General features: G+C 38.3%; 1 protein-coding gene and 1 non-coding gene across 2 annotated transcripts in view; both read left to right on the top strand.

Annotated features, from left to right (window-relative positions):
- The window catches only part of CACNA1I (calcium voltage-gated channel subunit alpha1 I), a 682,041-nt gene that overhangs the window by 417,335 nt on the left and 245,338 nt on the right, over window positions 1-19,368 (top strand). Inside the window, exons 22-25 of the mRNA XM_053689431.1 lie at window positions 40-129; window positions 9,466-9,658; window positions 10,177-10,328; window positions 11,963-12,072. Of these exons, the coding sequence (XP_053545406.1) occupies window positions 40-129; window positions 9,466-9,658; window positions 10,177-10,328; window positions 11,963-12,072 (545 nt within the window). The remainder of the gene's footprint in view (window positions 1-39; window positions 130-9,465; window positions 9,659-10,176; window positions 10,329-11,962; window positions 12,073-19,368) is intronic.
- LOC128637099 (U5 spliceosomal RNA) lies at window positions 13,215-13,331 on the top strand. The gene has a single exon (XR_008398968.1). It is a non-coding gene; the product is annotated as a U5 spliceosomal RNA (small nuclear RNA).

Below are 19,368 nucleotides of genomic sequence, written 5' to 3' on the forward strand. Positions count from 1 at the left end.
CCACTGTGTTTCAGAGAATTGTGTTTTCTTTTATTCTAGGCCCTAATGTCACTTTTTGTGTTGGCTTCTAAAGATGGCTGGGTGAACATTATGTATAATGGTCTGGATGCAGTTGCTGTGGATCAACAGGTAAAACTAAGCAGTTCACTGAGATATGATTTGGAGGAAATGGGCTGGTAAATGGCAAATGAGATTTAATATTGGGACATGTAAGTTTCTACTTTTCAGAAGTAAAATATGCAGGTAACATATTATTTAAATTGGATTAGACTTAAAGGGACATGAAACCCACATTTTTTTCTTTCATGATTTAGAAAGAGAATGCAATTTTAAATATCTAATTTACTTATATTATCAAATTTGTTTTATTCACTTGATATTCTTTGCTGAAAAGCATATCTAGATATGCTCAGTAGTTGCTGATTGGTTACTGCACATAGAAGCCTCGTGTGATTGGCTCACCATGTGCTTTGCTTTTTCTTCAACTAAGGATATCTAAAAAATGAAGCAAAATAAATAATAGAAGTAAATTGTAATGTTATTTAAATTTCTATTCTCTATCTGAACCATGAAAGAAAGATTTGGGGTTTAGTGGCCCTTTAACAGAGGAGGATAAGGGTTTATTCATAATTATAGATAACAAGCTAAAGATGGGTACACAATGCAGGGCAGTGGCTTCTAAGGCTAATAAGATACTAGCATTTATTAAAAGAGATATTGATGCAAGTGAGAAAGGCATAATCACTGTCACTATATAAATCCCTGGTAAGACCTCACCTTGAGTATGGAGTGCAGTTCAGGGGACCAATCTCAAAAAAAGACATTGCAGACTTAGTTCAGAGATAGTAATGGGAATGGAGGATTAAGACTATAAGGATAGGATAGCCAGATTGGGTCTGTTTACTCTTTAGTGGTGATATGATTACTTTATATAAATCTATTAAAGGCCCATATATAGAGTTGGCAGAAGCTGTATTTATTGCAAGGCAGTTGTTTGTAACAAGAGGACACAATTTAAAGGGACACTGAACCCAATTTTTTTTTTCTTTCGTGATTCAGATAAAGCATGCAATTTTAAGCAACTTTCTAATTTACTCCTATTATCAATTTTTGTTCGTTCTCTTGCTATCTTTATTTGAAAAAGAAGACATCTAAGCTTTTTTTCTTGGTTCAGACCTCTGGACAGCACTTTTTTATTGGTGGATGAATTTATCCACCAATCAGCAAGGACAACCCAGGTTGTTCACCAAAAATCGGCCGGCATCTAAACTTACATTCTTGCATTTCAAATAAAGATACCAAGAGAATGAAGAAAATTTTATAATAGGAGTAAATTAGAAAGTTGCTTAAAATTTATTGCTCTATCTGAATCACCAAAGAATAAATTTGGGTTCAGTGTCCCTTTAAGGCTGGAGGAAATGAGCAATCATATTGTGCAACTCATTGCCTAAGGAGGTAGTGAATGCCAATACCTTAGATAAATGTAAAGATACTTAGATACTTATCTGGTAGAAACAGAATTCAGGGACATGATTGCTTGTGTTAAATGGGTCAGCTTTTGAATTGCTTAATGTAAGTTTAATTGGCAGCTTATTGTAAATCAAGTAAGATCTGTATAGGTTGAACTTGATGGACTACTGCCTTTTTTCAACATCATCTACTATGAAACTTTGATAAACATATTGAGGTAAATTTTCTTAAAGGTTAAACATAATGTAACCAAAGACTTATTTTGTGCAAGTTCTGAAATATCACACCCCATAATTATTAGCGCTATAGGTAGTGTGCTGGACACATTTACCTTGATATTACAAGTTGAGCGCTGTGCGCCCAATAATCAGCTTGAAATATCAGTTCTTAAAAGCTGGTTCTACTTATTATCCTAAGTCTTCTATCTGGTATCACTGTAGTTCACGTTCCGTTACTGTGCCAGGTCCTCTTCAGAGTCTTTGCCTCTTTCTGTTGTATTTATTTGACTCTTCAAGCTATTACTTTTTTTTTCCTATTGGCTGATTTTTTAAAATCAACAAATAGGATTCAAAATTATTTGGTTGAGTTTTTTGAAAATTAATATTGTTTGCACTTTCACTAGACATTATGCTGGTGCAACAACAATTTAAGATAAAAAATGGAAGTGGTATTGATTTAGTGCTAGCAGTATTAGTACTCCATACCACTTGCATTTTTGCCCTCCACATTTAATCTAGACCTATGTGTTTAAACACCCGCAAAGGTACCTCTTGAGAATCCCAAGCATTGCAGCTCCTGAGTATCAAATAGCTGGTGAACCAATCAGAAGCAGCAGTTGCACTGGGTGTGTCCTGTGCAAGAGCAGCAATGCTAGCAGCTTGTGCAAGATAATTTACCTATGTGCTTGATCCTTTGCAGCAGATTAAACACATAGGGTCAGATTACAAGTGGCGTGCTAATGATAGCACGCCTGTAGTTTATACAGCCATGGCCAAAAATATTAGCACCCCTGCATTTCTGTCAGATAATGCACCACTTCGCCCAGAAAATTGTTGCAATTATAAATGTTTAGGTATGCTCATGTTTCTTTTGTTTATATTGGTATGACACAAAAAAGTGGGGAAAAAGCCAAAACAAAATTGTAAGAAATAATTGCATTCCAAGTTTGTGATGCTCCTGTGATTTGTAATTAAACTCACCTGTATCAATTAACAGGTGCTTACAGTATAGAAATCACAGTTTTTAAGTTTTACGTTATGAGGGGTGTGGTGCTAACTTGCACGTTATTGTCACCGCTCACTTACCTACAGTGCTGGTATTACAAGTTTTCATAAACCCGGCATTAACAGGCAAGAAGTGAGCGTAGAACAAAATTGAGCTCCAAACCGCACTCCAATACCAGCGCTGCTTAAGTCAGCGGTGAGCTGGTTATACGTGCTCGTGCGCGATTTCCCCATAGACATCAATGGGGAGAGCCGGCTGAAAAAAAGTCTAACACCTGCAATAAAGCAACGTAAAGCTCCGTAAGGCAGCCCCATTGATTCTTATGGGGAAACACATTTTATGTTTACACCTAACACCCTAACATGAACCCAGAGTCTAAACACCACTAATATTACACTTATTAACCCCTAATCTGCCGCCCCCGACATCGCCGACACCTATATTATACTTATTAACCCCTAATCTGCTGCCCCTAACATCGCCACCACCTACCTACACTTATTAACCCCTAATCTGCCGCCCCAACGCCACCGCCACTATAATAAACATATTAACCCCTAAACTGCCTCACTCCCGCATCGCAAACACTACTTATTATTATTATTATTATCAGGTATTTGTAGAGTGCCAACAGATTCCGCATCGCTGTGAACATAGTCGGTGTACAGGATAGCTTTTGCAGGGATCAAGTGGGTAGAGGGCCCTGCCGAGAGTTTCACTGTTGTAGTCGGCTCTTATGAAGGCGATCTGCAAACAGCTGGGCTCATAGGCTTACATTCTAAGGGGTTCAAGGGGAAAGCAATGGAGTTAGGAAAGGTTAGTGTTGGTTGTAAGCATCCTTGAATAGTAGAGTTTTTAGGGAGCGCTTGAAGCTGTTAAAACTAGGGGATAGTCTTGTGGAGCGAGGCAGGGAGTTCCACTAGATGAGGGCCAGTCTGGAGAAGTCCTGTAAACGGGAATGTGAGGAAGTAACAAGAGAGGAGCAGATCCTGAGCTGATCGAAGGGGATGGGAGGGAGAGAATCTGGAGACAAGTTCATCCAAGCCCGCAGAAGTTTTCATCCAGACGGCATCTTCTATCTTCATCTATCGGGCATGGATCTTCAAGACATCCGGCGTGGAGCATCCTCTTCAATCGACGTCTTCTTGCTGAATGAATGTTCATTTAAATTACGTCATCCAAGATGGCGTCCCTTGAATTCCGATGAAGACTTCTGCGGGCTTGGATGAAGACTTCGTCCGCTTGGATGAAGACTTCTGCGGGCTTCGATGAAGACTTCTGCCGCTTCGTTGAGGATGGATGTCGGGTCTTCAAAACTGTAAGTGAATCTTCGGGGGTTAGTGTAAGGCTTTTTTAAGGGTTTATTATGTGGGTTTTATTTTTAGATTAGGGGTTTGGGCAATTGGAAAAGAGCTAAATGCCCTTTTAAGGGAAATGCCCATCCAAATCCCCTTTTCAGGGCAATGGGGAGCTTAGTTTTTTTTAGTTAGTATTTTATTTGGGGTGTTGGTTGTGTGGGTGGTGGGTTTTACTGTTGGGGGGGGTGTTTGTATTTTTTTTTTTTGTACTAGGTAAAAGAGCTGATTTCTTTGGGGCAATGTCCCGCAAAAGGCCCTTTTAAGGGCTATTGGTAATTTAGTTTAGGCTAAGGGTTTTTTTTTGTTTTGGGGGGGGGCTTTTTATTTTGATAGGGCTATTAGATTAGGTGTAATTAGTTTAAATATCTGATAATGTCTTTTTTTATTTTGTGTAATTTAGTGTTTGTTTTTTTGTAATTTAGGTAATTGTATTTAATTTAGGTAATTTATTTAATTGTAGTTTAAGGTTAAGTTTTATTTTAAGGCAGGTTAGGTTTTATTTTACAGATACATTTGTATTTATTTTAGCTAGGTTGTTAGTAAATAGTTAATAACTATTTAGTAACTATTCTACCTAGTTAAAATAAATACAAACTTGCCTGTGAAATAAAAATAAAACCTAAGCTAGATACAATGTAACTATTAGTTATATTGTAGTTAGCTTAGGGTTTATTTTACAGGTATTTCGTTTTAAATAGGAATTATTTAGTTATTAATAGTAGGTTTCATTTAGATTTATTTTAATTATATTTAAGTTAGGGGGTGTTAGGGTTAGACTTAGGTTTAGGGGTTAATAAATTTAGTATAGTGGCGGCGACGTTGGGGGCGGCAGATTAGGGGTTAATAAATGTAGGTAGGTGACGGCGATGTTAGGGGCGGCAGATTAGAGGTTAATAATATTTAACTAGTGTTTGCGAGGCGGGAGTGCGGCGGTTTAGGGGTTAATATGTTTATTATAGTGGCGGCGATGTCCGGAACGGCAGATTAGGGGGTTAATAATTTTATTTTAGTGTTTGCGATGCGGGAGGGCCTCGGTTTAGGGGTTAATAGGTAGTTTATGGGTGTTAGTGTAGTTTTTAGCACTTTAGTTATGAGTTTTATGTTACGGCGTTGTAACATAAAATTCATAACTTCTGACTTTAAAATGCGTTACGAATCTTGGCGGTATAGGGGTTACGAATCTTGGCGGTATAGGGTGTACCGCTCACTTTTTGGCCTCCCAGGCAGACTCGTAATACCGGTGCAAAAGAAGTCCCATTGAAAAAAGACTTTACGCAAATTGCGTAAGTTAATTTGCGTTAAGGCCAAAAAAGTGTGCGGTACCCCTAAACCTGCAAGACTCGTAATACCAGCGGTAGTGAAAAAGCAGCGTTATAAGCCTTAACGCTGCTTTTCGCTCATACCGCAAAACTCGTAATAAAGCCGAAAATAAATAAACATGAGAATTTCTAAACATTTGTAATTGCAACAATCTTTAGCTCACCAGACTGTATTCTGGGCCATGGTTATCTTTGGACTTGCTCTACTCAACGGGACAGATTTAACAAGGGCCCTGATCCCCCTGTTTCCGCGCGAGCCTTTAGGCTCTCCGGAAACTGCAGTTAAGAAGCCTTAAGGCCGCTGCTCCTTAACTAATCCGCCGCCTATGAGGCTGTGGACATCAATCCACCCGATCTCATACGATTGGTCTGATTGACACCCCCTGCTAGCGGCCGATTGGTCACGAATCTGCAGGAGGCGGCATTGCACAAGCAGTTCACCAGAACTGCTTGTGCAATTTTTAAATTCCTACAGCGTATGCTGTCAGCATTCAGCGATGTCGGGCCGACTGTTAAATCGGCCCCAACGTCTCTTTAAAGGAGAATTTGCCAGCTGAACTTCACAAAAATACGGCAGTAGTTGGTGGTTGCACAACGGGTCCTGCTCAGGGCTAGATTCTGAGTGGAGCATTATTTATTGCTCCTGCTTGCCCTAACCCAATGCACAAAATCTGGTTACAATATTGCGATCACGTTAACGTTTTCTCCCATAGACTTCAATGGAGTGCGAAAAGTGGAAGTAATACCCAAAAAGTGCAAACCTGATCTAATTTTCTCAACTGTGCTAACCTGACATGAAATATGAATATTTTTTGTCTTATTCAATAAATTTATATTTGAATTTGCTGTCACCTTCTTGCTATTTGTTATGAAATATGAATATGACACATTCCAATGTTCTTCACATAGAAGAATATGTTCTATTTATTGATAAATAAATATTTCTACATATACCTATTTTTTTGTTTTATATATATATATATATATATATATTTATATTTAAGTATAGATTTATAGAAATATATATATATATATATATAGGCATATCTATTTAACAATTGGAATATGAAATATTTACAGTAAATACATAGTTTAATTTTTTTTATATAATATTCATATTTAATAAAGTGTTTAACATGTTTTCAGGTCCTTAACTGCAAAGGGCTCCAATATATATGTCTATAAATGTGTACATATGAATTTATGTGTCCTGCCCTGGCAAAGCAACACGAGCAGCCTCCTACTTCCGCATCTGAATACTAACAAAGCTGCAAAATGCTTACCCCTATTGCTGACATATTGTAATATGTTGTAAATATATTTTTCTCTTGTTTTACCATCACTTTAAAAACTTACTAACTTTCTTATTGTGCATGAAATTTATTTTAGAATTTTAAATTGCACAATTTTTCAGAAATAAATAAAGGTAATGATCTGTGTTTTAGACTTAAGCTACACTAGACCATGTCTATCTATTTCTGGAGTTATAGACATAAGCTACACTAGACCTTGTGCTACCTTTTTCTGGAGCTATAGACATGAGCTACACTAGACCTTTTGCTATCTATTTCTGGAGTTATAGACATGAGCTACACTTGACCTTGTGCTATCTATTTCTGGAGTTATAGACATAAGCTACCCTAGACTGTGTGCTATCTATTTCTGGAGTTATAGACATGAGTTACACTAGGCCTTGTGCTATCTATTTCTGGAGTTATAGACATGGGCTACACTTGACCTTGTGCTATCTATTTCTGGAGTTATAAACTTGAGCTACACTAGACCTTGTGCTATCTATTTCTGAAGTTATAGACATGAGCTACACTAGACCTTGTGCTATCTATTTCTGGAGTTATAGACATAAGCTACACTACACCTTATGCTATCTATTTCTGGAGTTATAGACATGAGTTACTCTAGACCCTGTGCCATCTATTTCTGGAGTTATAGACATAAGCTACACTAGACCATGTGATATCTATTTCTGGAGCTATAGACATGAGCTACACTAGATCTTGTGCTATCTATTTCTGGAGTTATAGACATGAGCTACACTAGACCTTTTGCTATCTATTTCTGGAGTTATAGACATGAGCTACACTTGACCTTGTGCTATCTATTTCTGGAGTTATAGATATAAGCTACACTAGACTGTGTGCTATCTATTTCTGGAGTTATAGACATGAGTTACACTAGACCTTGTGCTAACTATTTCTGGAGTTATAAACTTGAGCTACACTAGACCTTGTGCTATCTATTTCTGAAGTTATAGACATGAGCTACACTAGACCTTGTGCTATCTATTTCTGGAGTTATAGACATGAGCAACACTACACCTTGTGCTATCTATTTCGGAAGTTATAGACATGAGCTACACTAAACCTTATGCTATCTATTTCTGGAGTTATAGACATGAGCTACACTAGACCTTGTGCCATCTATTTCTGGAGTTATAGACATAAGCTACACTAGACCTTGTGCTTTCTATTTCTGGAGTTATAGACATGAGATACACTATACCTTGTCCTATCTATTTCTGAAGTTATAGACATGAGCTACACTAGACCTTGTGCTATCTATTTCTGGAGTTATAGACATGGGCTACACTTGACCTTGGGCTATCTATTTCGGGAGTTATAGACACGAGCTTCACTACACATTGTGCTATCTATTTCTGGAGTTATAGACATGAGCTACACTAGACTTTGTGCTATTTCTGGAGTTATAGACATAAGCCACACTAGACCTTGTGCTATCTATATTTCTAGAGTTATAGACATGAGCTACACTAGACTTTGTGCTATTTCTGGAGTTATAAACATAAGCCACACTAGACCTTGTGCTTTCTATTTCTGGAGTTATAGACATGAGATACACTGGAACTTGTGCTATCTATTACTGGAGTTATAGATATATGCTGCACTAGACTTTGTCCTATCTATTTCTGGAGTTATAGACATGAGCTACACTAGACCCTTTGCTATCTATTTCTGGAGTTATAGACATGAGCTACACTTGACCTTGTGCTATCGATTTCTGGAGTTATAGACATGAGCTACACTAGACCTTGTCCTATCTATTTCTGGAGTTAGACATGAGCTACCCTTGACCTTGTGCTATCTATGTCTGGAGTTATAGACATGAGCTACACTAGAACTTGTGCTATCTATTACTGGAGTTATAGACATATGCTGCACTAGACTTTGTGTTATCTATTTCTGGAGTTATAGACATGAGCTACACTAGACTTTGTCTGATCTATTTCTAGAGTTATAGACATAAGCTACACTAGACCTTGTCCTATCTATTTCTGGAGTTAGACATGAGCTACCCTTGACCTTGTGCTATCTATGGCTGGAGTTATAGACATGAGCTACACTAGAAATTGTGCTATCTATTTCTGGAGTTATAGACATAAGCTACACTAGACCTTGTGCTATCTATTTCTGGAGTTATAGACATAAGCTACACTAGATATTGTGCTATCTATTTCTGGAGTTATAGACTTAAAGGGACAGTCAACACTTACTTTAACATGTTTTTATATTGAAAATAACAAAACGGAGGTCCGCCTACACTATACCCCTCCTGCCTTGCCGCCTTGCTTCTGTCCTAATCAGCGGCGCTAACTACTCTAATACCCGGTAAATATGGATGCCGGACTCCCCCCACCATTACGTAGCTGCCTTCTTCTTCAACTGATAAGCAAATCAGAATCCAGTCCTCGGACTGAAATTGCACGCGCTTGCAATTTCTGTCCGATGCCTGGATTCTGATTTGCTTATCAGTTGAAGAAGAAGGCAGCTACGTAATGGTGGGGGGAGTCCGGCATCCATATTTACCGGGTATTAGAGTAGTTAGCGCCGCTGATTAGGACAGAAGCAAGGCGGCAAGGCAGGAGGGGTATAGTGTAGGCGGACCTCCGTTTTGTTATTTTCAATATAAAAACATGTTAAAGTAAGTGTTGACTGTCCCTTTAAGTTACACTAGATATTGTGCTATCTATTTCTGGAGTTATTTGTGGTCATATAAATTATAGGTTATTGAAATTTTCTTTTTTGTCTATATTGTGCCACATTGTTTTCCTTTTCTAGCCAGTGACCAATCACAATCCTTGGATGCTGCTATATTTCATTTCTTTCCTGCTCATCGTCAGCTTCTTTGTGCTGAATATGTTTGTTGGAGTTGTGGTAGAAAACTTCCATAAGTGCCGCCAGCACCAGGAAGCAGAAGAAGCGAAGAGAAGGGAAGAGAAACGTCTCAGGCGCTTGGAGAAAAAACGAAGGAGTAAGAAAAAGTCAAATTGTTTGGTCGGTTCGTAGGCACGATATGTTTTTTTCTCCTACAGTGCCACAAATCGTGTCCATAAACGAACTCGCACATTCCCATAATTATTTAGTGCATTTTTCAACCAAGATAACAAATAAACACACAAATTACAGAGACAACCCTTAAAATAAAAACATTAAACAAATACTCCATTATGTATAAAACTATTTACTATTTATACCTATGTGCATAATATGTCATGCTATGTCAAGTGCTTATACAGTGAGATACAAAGTAATAAAAAAATGTACTTGCAAGCACTGAGAAGGAGGCAATGTTATGTCTTCCCAAGATAGAAGAAACCCAACGCATTTTGAGATCACTCCCCTTCTTTACATCCTAGGGAGGAGTTTGGCCTCGAAATGCGTTTATTTTTTAAAAATCTGTTCATTTCCATATATCGTTGCATCTCAAACTCAGTTCCATACAAGCTTATATTCCACCTCATCTCTGACGTCTTCTCTCTCCTCACACAGAAGCCCAGCGGTTGCCATACTATGCTCATTACTGCCCTGCGCGCCTCCTGATACATACCGTTTGCACTAGCCACTATCTGGATATCTTCATTACAATCATTATTTGCCTTAATGTTATTACAATGTCGCTTGAGCATTACAGCCAGCCAAGGGTAAGTAAAATTGATTATATATCAAATATTTGTGTTTTGAGTGTAACCTTTATGCTGTGTGTGATTATATATGTTATGTATTAGGTTTGATTTACAAAGTTCAATGGAAAAAACGTATAGGATTTCAGCCTGTTTGAAATATACTACATGTGTATGTCAGTAGCAGTTATGAAATTTACTTGAAATTGTTCTTGAAGATAGAAGTACAGAATTGTTAGTGTGTAAGGTGTTTACTTGATACTGTATGAAGACAGAAGTACAGAAGTGATAGTGTGTAAGGTATTTAATTGTTACTGTATGAAGACAGAAGTACAGCAGTGCTAGTGTGTAAGATGTTTACTTGTTACTGTATGAAGACAGAAGTACAGTAGTGATAGTGTGTAAGGTATTTACTTGTTACTGTATGAAGACAGAAGTACAGGAGTGTTAGTGTGTAAGGTGTTTACTTGTTACTGTATGAAGACAGAAGTACAGCAGTGCTAGTGTGTAAGATGTTTACTTGTTACTGTATGAAGACAGAAGTACAGCAGTGCTAGTGTGTAAGGTGTTTACTTGTTACTGTATGAAGACAGAAGTACAGCAGTGCTAGTGTGTAAGGTGTTTACTTGTTACTGTATGAAGACAGAAGTACAGGAGTGTTAGTGTGTAAGGTGTTTACTTGTTACTGTATGAAGACAGAAGTACAATAGTGTTAGTGTGTAAGGTGTTTACTTGTTACTGTATGAAGACAGAAGTACAGCAGTGCTAGTGTGTAAGATGTTTACTTGTTACTGTATGAAGACAGAAGTACAGAAGTGATAGTGTGTAAGGTGTTTACTTGTTACTGTATGAAGACAGAAGTACAGGAGTGTTAGTGTGTAAGGTGTTTACTTGTTACTGTATGAAGACAGAAGTACAATAGTGTTAGTGTGTAAGGTGTTTACTTGTTACTGTATGAAGACAGAAGTACAATAGTGCTAGTGTGTAAGGTGTTTACTTGTTACTGTATGAAGACAGAAGTACAGCAGTGTTAGTGTGTAAGGTGTTTACTTGTTACTGTATGAAGACAGAAGTACAGCAGTTTTAGTGTGTAAGGTGTTTACTTGATACTGTATGAAGACAGAAGTACAATAGTGTTAGTCTGTTAGGTGTTTACTTTTTACTGTATGAAGATATAAGTACAATAGTGTTAGTGTGTAAGGTATTTACTTGTTACTGTATGAAGACAGAAGTACAGCGGTGTTAGTGTGTAAGGTATTTACTTGTTACTGTATGAAGACAGAGGTACAATAGTGTTAGTGTGTAAGGTGTGTACTTGTTACTGTATGAAGACAGAAGTACAATAATGTTAGTGTGTAAGGTATTTACTTGTTACTGTATGAAGACAGAAGTACAATAGTGCTAGTGTGTAAGGTGTTTACTTGTTACTGTATGAAGACAGAAGTACAATAGTGTTAGTGTGTAAGGTATTTACTTGTTACTGTATGAAGACAGAAGTACAATAGTGTTAGTCTGTTAGGTGTTTACTTGTTACTGTATGAAGACAGAAGTACAGAATTGTTAGTGTGTTAGGTGTTTACTTGGAACAGTTGCTCAGTAATAGCTACAGATGAAAGAAGTTGTCTTTATTTTTTTATTATAATTTTTTCCTACAGTCTCTGGAAGTGGCCCTAAAATATTGTAACTACATGTTTACTACGGTGTTTGTACTGGAAGCGGTATTAAAACTAACGGCCTTTGGATTCAGACGTTTCTTCAAGGACAGGCAAGTGATCAGATCGAGTCGCGAGGTCATAAAATCTCCTCCAAGTATCCTTTAGGCAGAACTGAAAACAATTGTCTCGTCTACAGAGTGCCCATACTTAAAGCAAATTGAATGATAAGGGAATTGTACACACAGCTTGTGCTCCTATGTCTTATAATTACCCTGGTATTTTCCTCTATCATCTCATATGTGTTTGTTCCCATGAGTCAATGCGCCATTAAATCCACTGGAGGGTTTATTAATGTAGGTACCTATTCCATTGTATCAGGATTCCTTTGCAAAACTATAATGATTATATTTGCTTCTTTTTCTAAGCAATTTAATGCATTACATGAGGCATCATATTAATTAGTGGCCTAGATACAATACAAACTAACATCTTGTTACAGATTTTTCACTAACCTGTTAATATAAATTCATAAACCTTTTAATATCATTTTGCATCATTTTATAATTTATTTTTTTTCCCAAACACTTAATTGAAATAATAAATAAAGAATCTTATCATCTGAGTACTAGTTTTCATAGCTTAACATTTTTATCTACCATAATTTTTTTATTTAACCAGATCACATTTATTAACACACAAACAGCAAGATTACAAGTTGTGCAGTAAACTGGATGCGTAAATAACGCAAAAAATGAGCGGTAACGCACTCTCCATAGCGCTGCCAATTAAAGTTATTGAAAACAATTATTTTGTTGTGCAGTACGGTGCGTTAAGATCAATACCGCACAAAACCTAAGGCCTAACTTGACGTGCTCATGCACGTTTTCCCCAATAGACATCAATGGAGAGAATGTGTTAGAGAAAAACAAACACCTGCTTTAGCGGAATGGCAATCGCTGTAACACAATCCCCATTGATGTCTATGGGGAAAAGAAAGTTATATATAAATCTAACACCCTAACATAAACTCCAAGTCTAAATACCCCTAATTCGCCGCCCCCCCTACATCGTCAACACTAATTAAAGTTATTAACCCCTAAACCGCTGCCCGCTGACATCGCCGACACTAAATAAACATATTAGCCTCTAAACCACCGACCCCCCCCCCCCACATCACCAACACTAAAATAAAGTATTAACCCTTAAACTGCTGGCCCCCCAACTTTGCTACTACTAAAATAAATCTATTATTATACTCTGGTTTCTCTTCAGAGCAAATAAATCTTTCACCTTTTTCTAAAGATTTCCGTGGAGAGGAACAACAATGGCCCAGATTACGATTTTTGCGTTAGAGGCTATGTGGTGCTAACAAGCAGTTTTCCCTCACTGCTCACTTACCTGCAGCGCTGGTATTACGAGTTTTCAGAAACCCGTCATTAAAAGACAAGAAGTGAGCGTTGAGCAAAATTTTACTCATTACCGCACTCCAATACCAGCGCTGCATAAGTCAGCGGTGAGCTGGTGTAACATGCTTGTGCATGATTTCCCCATAGGAATCAACAGGGAGAACCGGCTGCAAAAAAGCAACGTAAAGCTCCCTAACGCAGCCCCATTGATTCCTATGGGGAAATACATTTTATGTCTACACCTAACACCCTAACATGAACCCCGAGTCTAAACACCCCTAATCTTACACTTATTAACCCCTAATCTGCCTCCCCCGACATTGCCGACACCTGCATTATATTATTAACCCCGAATCTGCCGCTCCGGACATCGCCGACACCTACATTATATTATTAATCCCTAATCTGCCGCTCCGGACACCGCCGCCACCTACATTATACTTATAAACCCCTAATCTGCTGCCTCCAACATCGCCGAACCCTACATTATATTTATTAACCCCTACTCTGCCGCCCCAATGTCGCCGCCACCTATCTACACTTATTAACCCCTAATCTGCCGCCCCCAATATCACTGCCACTATAATAAACATATTAACCCCTAAACCGCCTCTAATAACTATTTAATAACTATTGTACCTAGTTAAAATAAATACAATCTTGCCTGTAAAATAAAAATAAAACCTATGCTAGCTACACTATAACTATTAGTTATATTGTAGCTAGCTTAAGGTTAATTTTACAGGTATTTATTTTTAAATAGGAATAATTTAGTTAATGATAGTAATTTTTATTTAGATTTCTTTTAATTATATTTAAGTTAGGGGGGTTAGGGTTAGACTTAGATTTAGGGGTTAATAACTTTAGTATAGTGGCGGCAATGTTGGGGGCGGCAGATTAGTTGTTAATAAATGTAGGTAGGTGTCTGCGATGTTAGGGACGGCAGATTAGGGGTTAAAATATTTAACTAATGTTTGTGAGGCGGGAGTGCGGCGGTTTAGGGGTTAATATATTAATTATAGTGGAAGCGATGTCCGGTTCGGCAGATTAGGGGTTTAAAAAATGTTTTTAGTGTTGGCGGTGCAGGAGGGCCTCGGTTTAGGAGTTAATAGGTAGTTTATGGATGTTAGTGTACTTTTTAGCACTTTAGTTAAGAGTTTTATGCTACGGCGTTAGCCCATAAAACTCTAATATGCGGTACCAGTCTTGACAGGAGAGGGTCTACCGCTCACTTTTTGGCAGACTCGTAATACCGGCGCTATGCAAGTCCCATTGAAAAAAGAGGATACGCAATTTACGTAAGTGGATTTGCGGTATTTCCAAGTCTGGCCAAAAAAGTGAGCGGTACACCTATACCTTCAAGACTCGTAATACCAGCGGGCGTTAAAAACATTGTTAGGACCGGCTAACGCTGCTTTTTAAGCCTAACGCAAAACTCGTAATCTAGCCTTAAGAGTTTACAATAATTTTTTGAGGCTCTACATTGTAGAGATACAAAAAAAATAATAATAAAAAAAATCTATTAACCCCTAAACCGCCGGTCCCCCACATCGCAAAACACTAAATTAAACTATTAACTGCTAAACCTAAAACCTCCCCTAATATTAAATTAAAAATACAATATAACTACCTTAAAATAAATAAAAACTTACCTGTGAAATTAAAAAAAAAACTAAGATTAAACCATAAATTAACCTAACATTATTAGGTTAATAATTATTAAATAATATTAAATAATAATATTTAAAAAAAAATCTAACATTACGAAAACAAACACTAAATTAAGAAAATTACAAAAAATCTAACATTACAAAAACAAAACAAAAACACAAAATTTACCAAAAATTAAAAAACACTAATGGCTAGATTACGAGTTTTGCGGTAAGATGAAAAAGCAGCGTTAACAGGTCCTAACAGTTCACTACCACTGCTATTACGAGTCTTGCAGGTTTAGGGGCACTGCACACTTCTTTGGCCTTACTGCAAACTGACTTACGTAAATTTCGTAAACCCTTTTTTCTATGGGACTTCCATAGCGCTGGTATTATGAGTTTGTTCTGGGAGGCCAAAAAGTGAGCGGTACACCCTCTACCTCCAAGATTCCTAACGCATTCTAAAGTCAGTAGTTATGAGTTTTACACTACAACGCCGTAGCATAAAACTCATAACTAAAGTGCTAAAAAGTACACTAATACCCATAAACTACCTATTAACCCCTAAACCGAGACCCTCCCGCATCGCAAACACTATAATAAAATTATTAACCACTAATCTGCCGCTCCGGACATCGCCGCCACTAGAATAAACATATTAACCCCTAAACCGCCACACTCCCGCCTCACAAACACTAGTTAAATATTATTAACCACTAATCTGATGCCCCTAACATCGCCGCCACCTACATTATACTTATTAACCTCTAATCTGCCACCCCTAACATCGCCACAACCTACATTATATTTATTAACCCCTAATTTGATGCCCCCAACATCGCCACCACCTACCTACATTTATTAACCCCTAATCTGCCATCCCCAACGTCGCCGCCACTATTCTAAATTTATTAACCCTTTAAACCTAAGCCTAACCCTAACACCCCCTAACTTAAATATAATTTAAATAAATCTAAAAAAAATTACTATCATTAACTAAATTATTCCTATTTAAAACTAAATACTTACCTATAAAATAAACCCTAAGCTAGCTACAATATAACTAATAGTTACATTGTATCTAGCTTAGGGTTTATTTTTATTTTATAGGCAAGTTTGTATTTATTTTAACTAGGTAGAATAGTTACTAAATATTTATTAACTATTTAATAACTACAATGCTAAAATAAATACAAATTTACCTGTAAAATAAAACATAACCTAAGTTATACTAACACCTAACACTACACTACAATTAAATAATTTACCTACATTAAATACAATTAAATAAATTAAATTAGCTAAATAACAAAAAACCCCACTAAATTACAGAAAATAAAAAACAAATTACAAGATATTTAAACTAATTACACCTAATCTAATAGCCCTATCAAAATAAAAAAGCCCCCCCAAAATTATTGCCCCAAAGAAATTAGCTCCCCATTGCCCTGAAAAGGGCATTTGGATGGGCATTGCCCTTAAAAGGGCATTTAGCTCTATTGCAGGCCCAAAGCACTAACCTAAAAAATAAACCCACCCAATAGACCCTTAAAAAAATCCTAACACTAACCCCCGAAGATTCACTTACCGGGAGAAGTTTTCATCCAAGCAGCAAGATGTCCTCAATGAAGCCGGCAGAAGTGGTCCTCCAGACGAGCAGAAGTGGTCCTCCAGATGGGCAGAAGTCTTCATCCAGATGGCATCTTCTATCTTCATCCTTCCAGCGCGGAGCGGGTCCATCTTCAAGACATCCGACGCGGAGCATCCTCTTCTTCCGACGGACTAACGACGAATGAAGGTACCTTTAAAGGATGTCATCCAAGATGGCGTCCCTTAGATTCCGATTGGCTGATAGAATTCTATCAGCCAATCGGAATTAAGGTAGAAAAAATCCTATTGGCTGTTTGGATCAGCCAATAGGATTGAACTTCAATCCTATTGGCTGATCCAATCAGCCAATAGGATTGAGCTTGCATTCCATTCGCTGATTGGAACAGCCAATAGAATGCAAGCTCAATCCTATTGGCTGATTCAATCAGCCAATAGGATTTTTTCTACCTTAATTCCGATTGGCTGATAGAATTCTATCAGCCAATCGGAATCTAAGGGACGCACTCTTGGATGACGTCATTTAAAGGTACTTTCATTCGTCGTTAGTCTGTTGGAAGAAAAGGATGCTCCCCGTCGGATGTCTTGAAGATGGACCCGCTATGCGCCGGAAGGATGAAGATAGAAGATGCCGTCTGGATGAAGACTTCTGCCCGTCTGAAGGAACGCTTCGTTGAGGACATCTTGCCGCTTGGATGAAGACTTCTCCCAGTAAGTGAATCTTCGTGGGTTAGTGTTAGGATTTTTTTAAGGGTGTATTGGGTGGGTTTATTTTTTAGGTTAGGGCTTTGGGCCTGCAATAGAGCTAAATACCCTTTTAAGAGCAATGCCCATCCAAATGCCCTTTTCAGGGCAATGGGGAGCTTAGGTTTTTTTTAGTTAGGCTTTTATTTGGGGGGTTGGTTGTGTGGGTGTTGGGTTTTACTGTTGGGGGGGTTGTTTGTATTTTTTTTTACAGGTAAAAGAGCTGATTTCTTTAAAAAAAAAGTCCCTTTTAAGGGCTATTGATAGTTTACTTTAGGCTAGGTTTTTTTTTTTAATTTTGGGGGGCTTTTTTTATTTTCATAGAGCTATTAGATTAGGTGTAATTAGTTTAAATATCTTGTAATTTGTTTTTTATTTTCTGTAATTTAGTGTTTTGTTTTTTTTGTGATTTAGCTAATTTAATTTATTTAATTGTATTTAATGTAGGTAATTTATTTAATTGTATTGTAGTGTTAGGTGTTAGTGTAACTTAGGTTAGGTTTTATTTTACAGGTGTCAGGGTGCCAGGAATCAGACTGTGATGAGAAGTGCACAAATAATCACACCTTTATTAATAGCAAAAAATAATAAAAGTCCACAAGTCAAATAACAAGCCAGGAATAAAAACCAGAGCAGCCGAGCCGAGTCAGGAGTCAAAGCGAGTAGTCAGACAAGCCGGAATCAGGAACAAGGAGAACAGCAGAGTCAGGAACAAGCCAGGGATCAGGAACCAGGAGGGACGTCAGACAGCCAGGTAATACACAGGAGCTCTCACAAACAGGTCTGAGACAACACAAGGGCAAAGCATACAGAACAGAGACCCTTTAAATTATAAGTGGTGACATCACAATTCTGAGACTGCATCCTGTCTCACACGGATGATGTATACCAGTCTGGCCATAAAAGAAAGTGCAGGAAATGAGCGGCATCACACAGTATGCACCAGAGTCAGCAAGAGAGGTGAGTTAAATGGCTGCCAGCAGCACATGGCAAACGAAACAGGGAAAAAACCCTGACAGTACCCTCCCCACAATGACCCCTCCCCCGCAGGAGGACAAAAGGCTTATTGGGGAAACGGGCATGGAAGGCACGGAGGAGGGCGGGAGCATGAACATCAGAGGAGGGAACCCATGAACGCTCCTCTGGACCGTAGCTACTCCAGTGAACCAAATACTGTACACGGCCCTGGACATACGAGAGTCATTAATGCTGCTGACCTCATACTCCTCATAGTTATCAACAAAGATAGGACGGGGACGAGGCAACACAGTGGTAAACCGATTACAAACCAATGGTTTCAAGAGGGAGACATGAAAACCATTGGAGATGCGAATTGCAGGAGAAAGGCCAAGAGCGTAGGCCACAGGATTGACCCGCCGTCAGAGTATTCGAAAAGGACCAACATAATGGGGAGCCAGTTTATTGGAAGGCACACGAAGGTTCAAGTTGCGGGAGGACAGCCAAACTCTCTCACCAACCTGGTAGGAAAGTGCAGGCACTGCATAGAACCATGAAGGCAGTCCTGAATCTGCACCCATGTGGAATGGAGTTGCCGGAGATGCTCCTCCAAAGCCTGAATACCCTGAGACATAAATGAATCGGGCAACAAGGATGGTTGAAACCCATAATTCGCCATGAACGGGGATAAGTTGGAGGAAGCATCAATAGCACTATTACGAGCAAACTCTGCCCAAGGTAACAGTTCAGACCAATTATTGTGGTGATCTGAGACATAGCAACGGAGGAACTGTTCCAGAGCTTGATTAGACCATTCCGCAGCCCCATTGGATTGAGGGTGATATGCCGAGGAGAAGGAAAGCTGGATCCCCATTTGAGCACAAAAGGAACGCCAAAATCTGGAGACAAACTGGCTACCCCGGTCCGACACTATCTCCTTGGGTAACCCATGTAAACGGAAGACCTCCCGGGCAAAAATTGAAGCAAGCTCCTGAGCGGTAAGCAACTTTTTCAAGGGAATGCAATGTGACATTTTAGA

The sequence above is a fragment of the Bombina bombina genome, chromosome 7, assembly GCF_027579735.1.
Source record: "Bombina bombina isolate aBomBom1 chromosome 7, aBomBom1.pri, whole genome shotgun sequence".
NCBI classification, from domain to species: domain Eukaryota; kingdom Metazoa; phylum Chordata; class Amphibia; order Anura; family Bombinatoridae; genus Bombina; species Bombina bombina.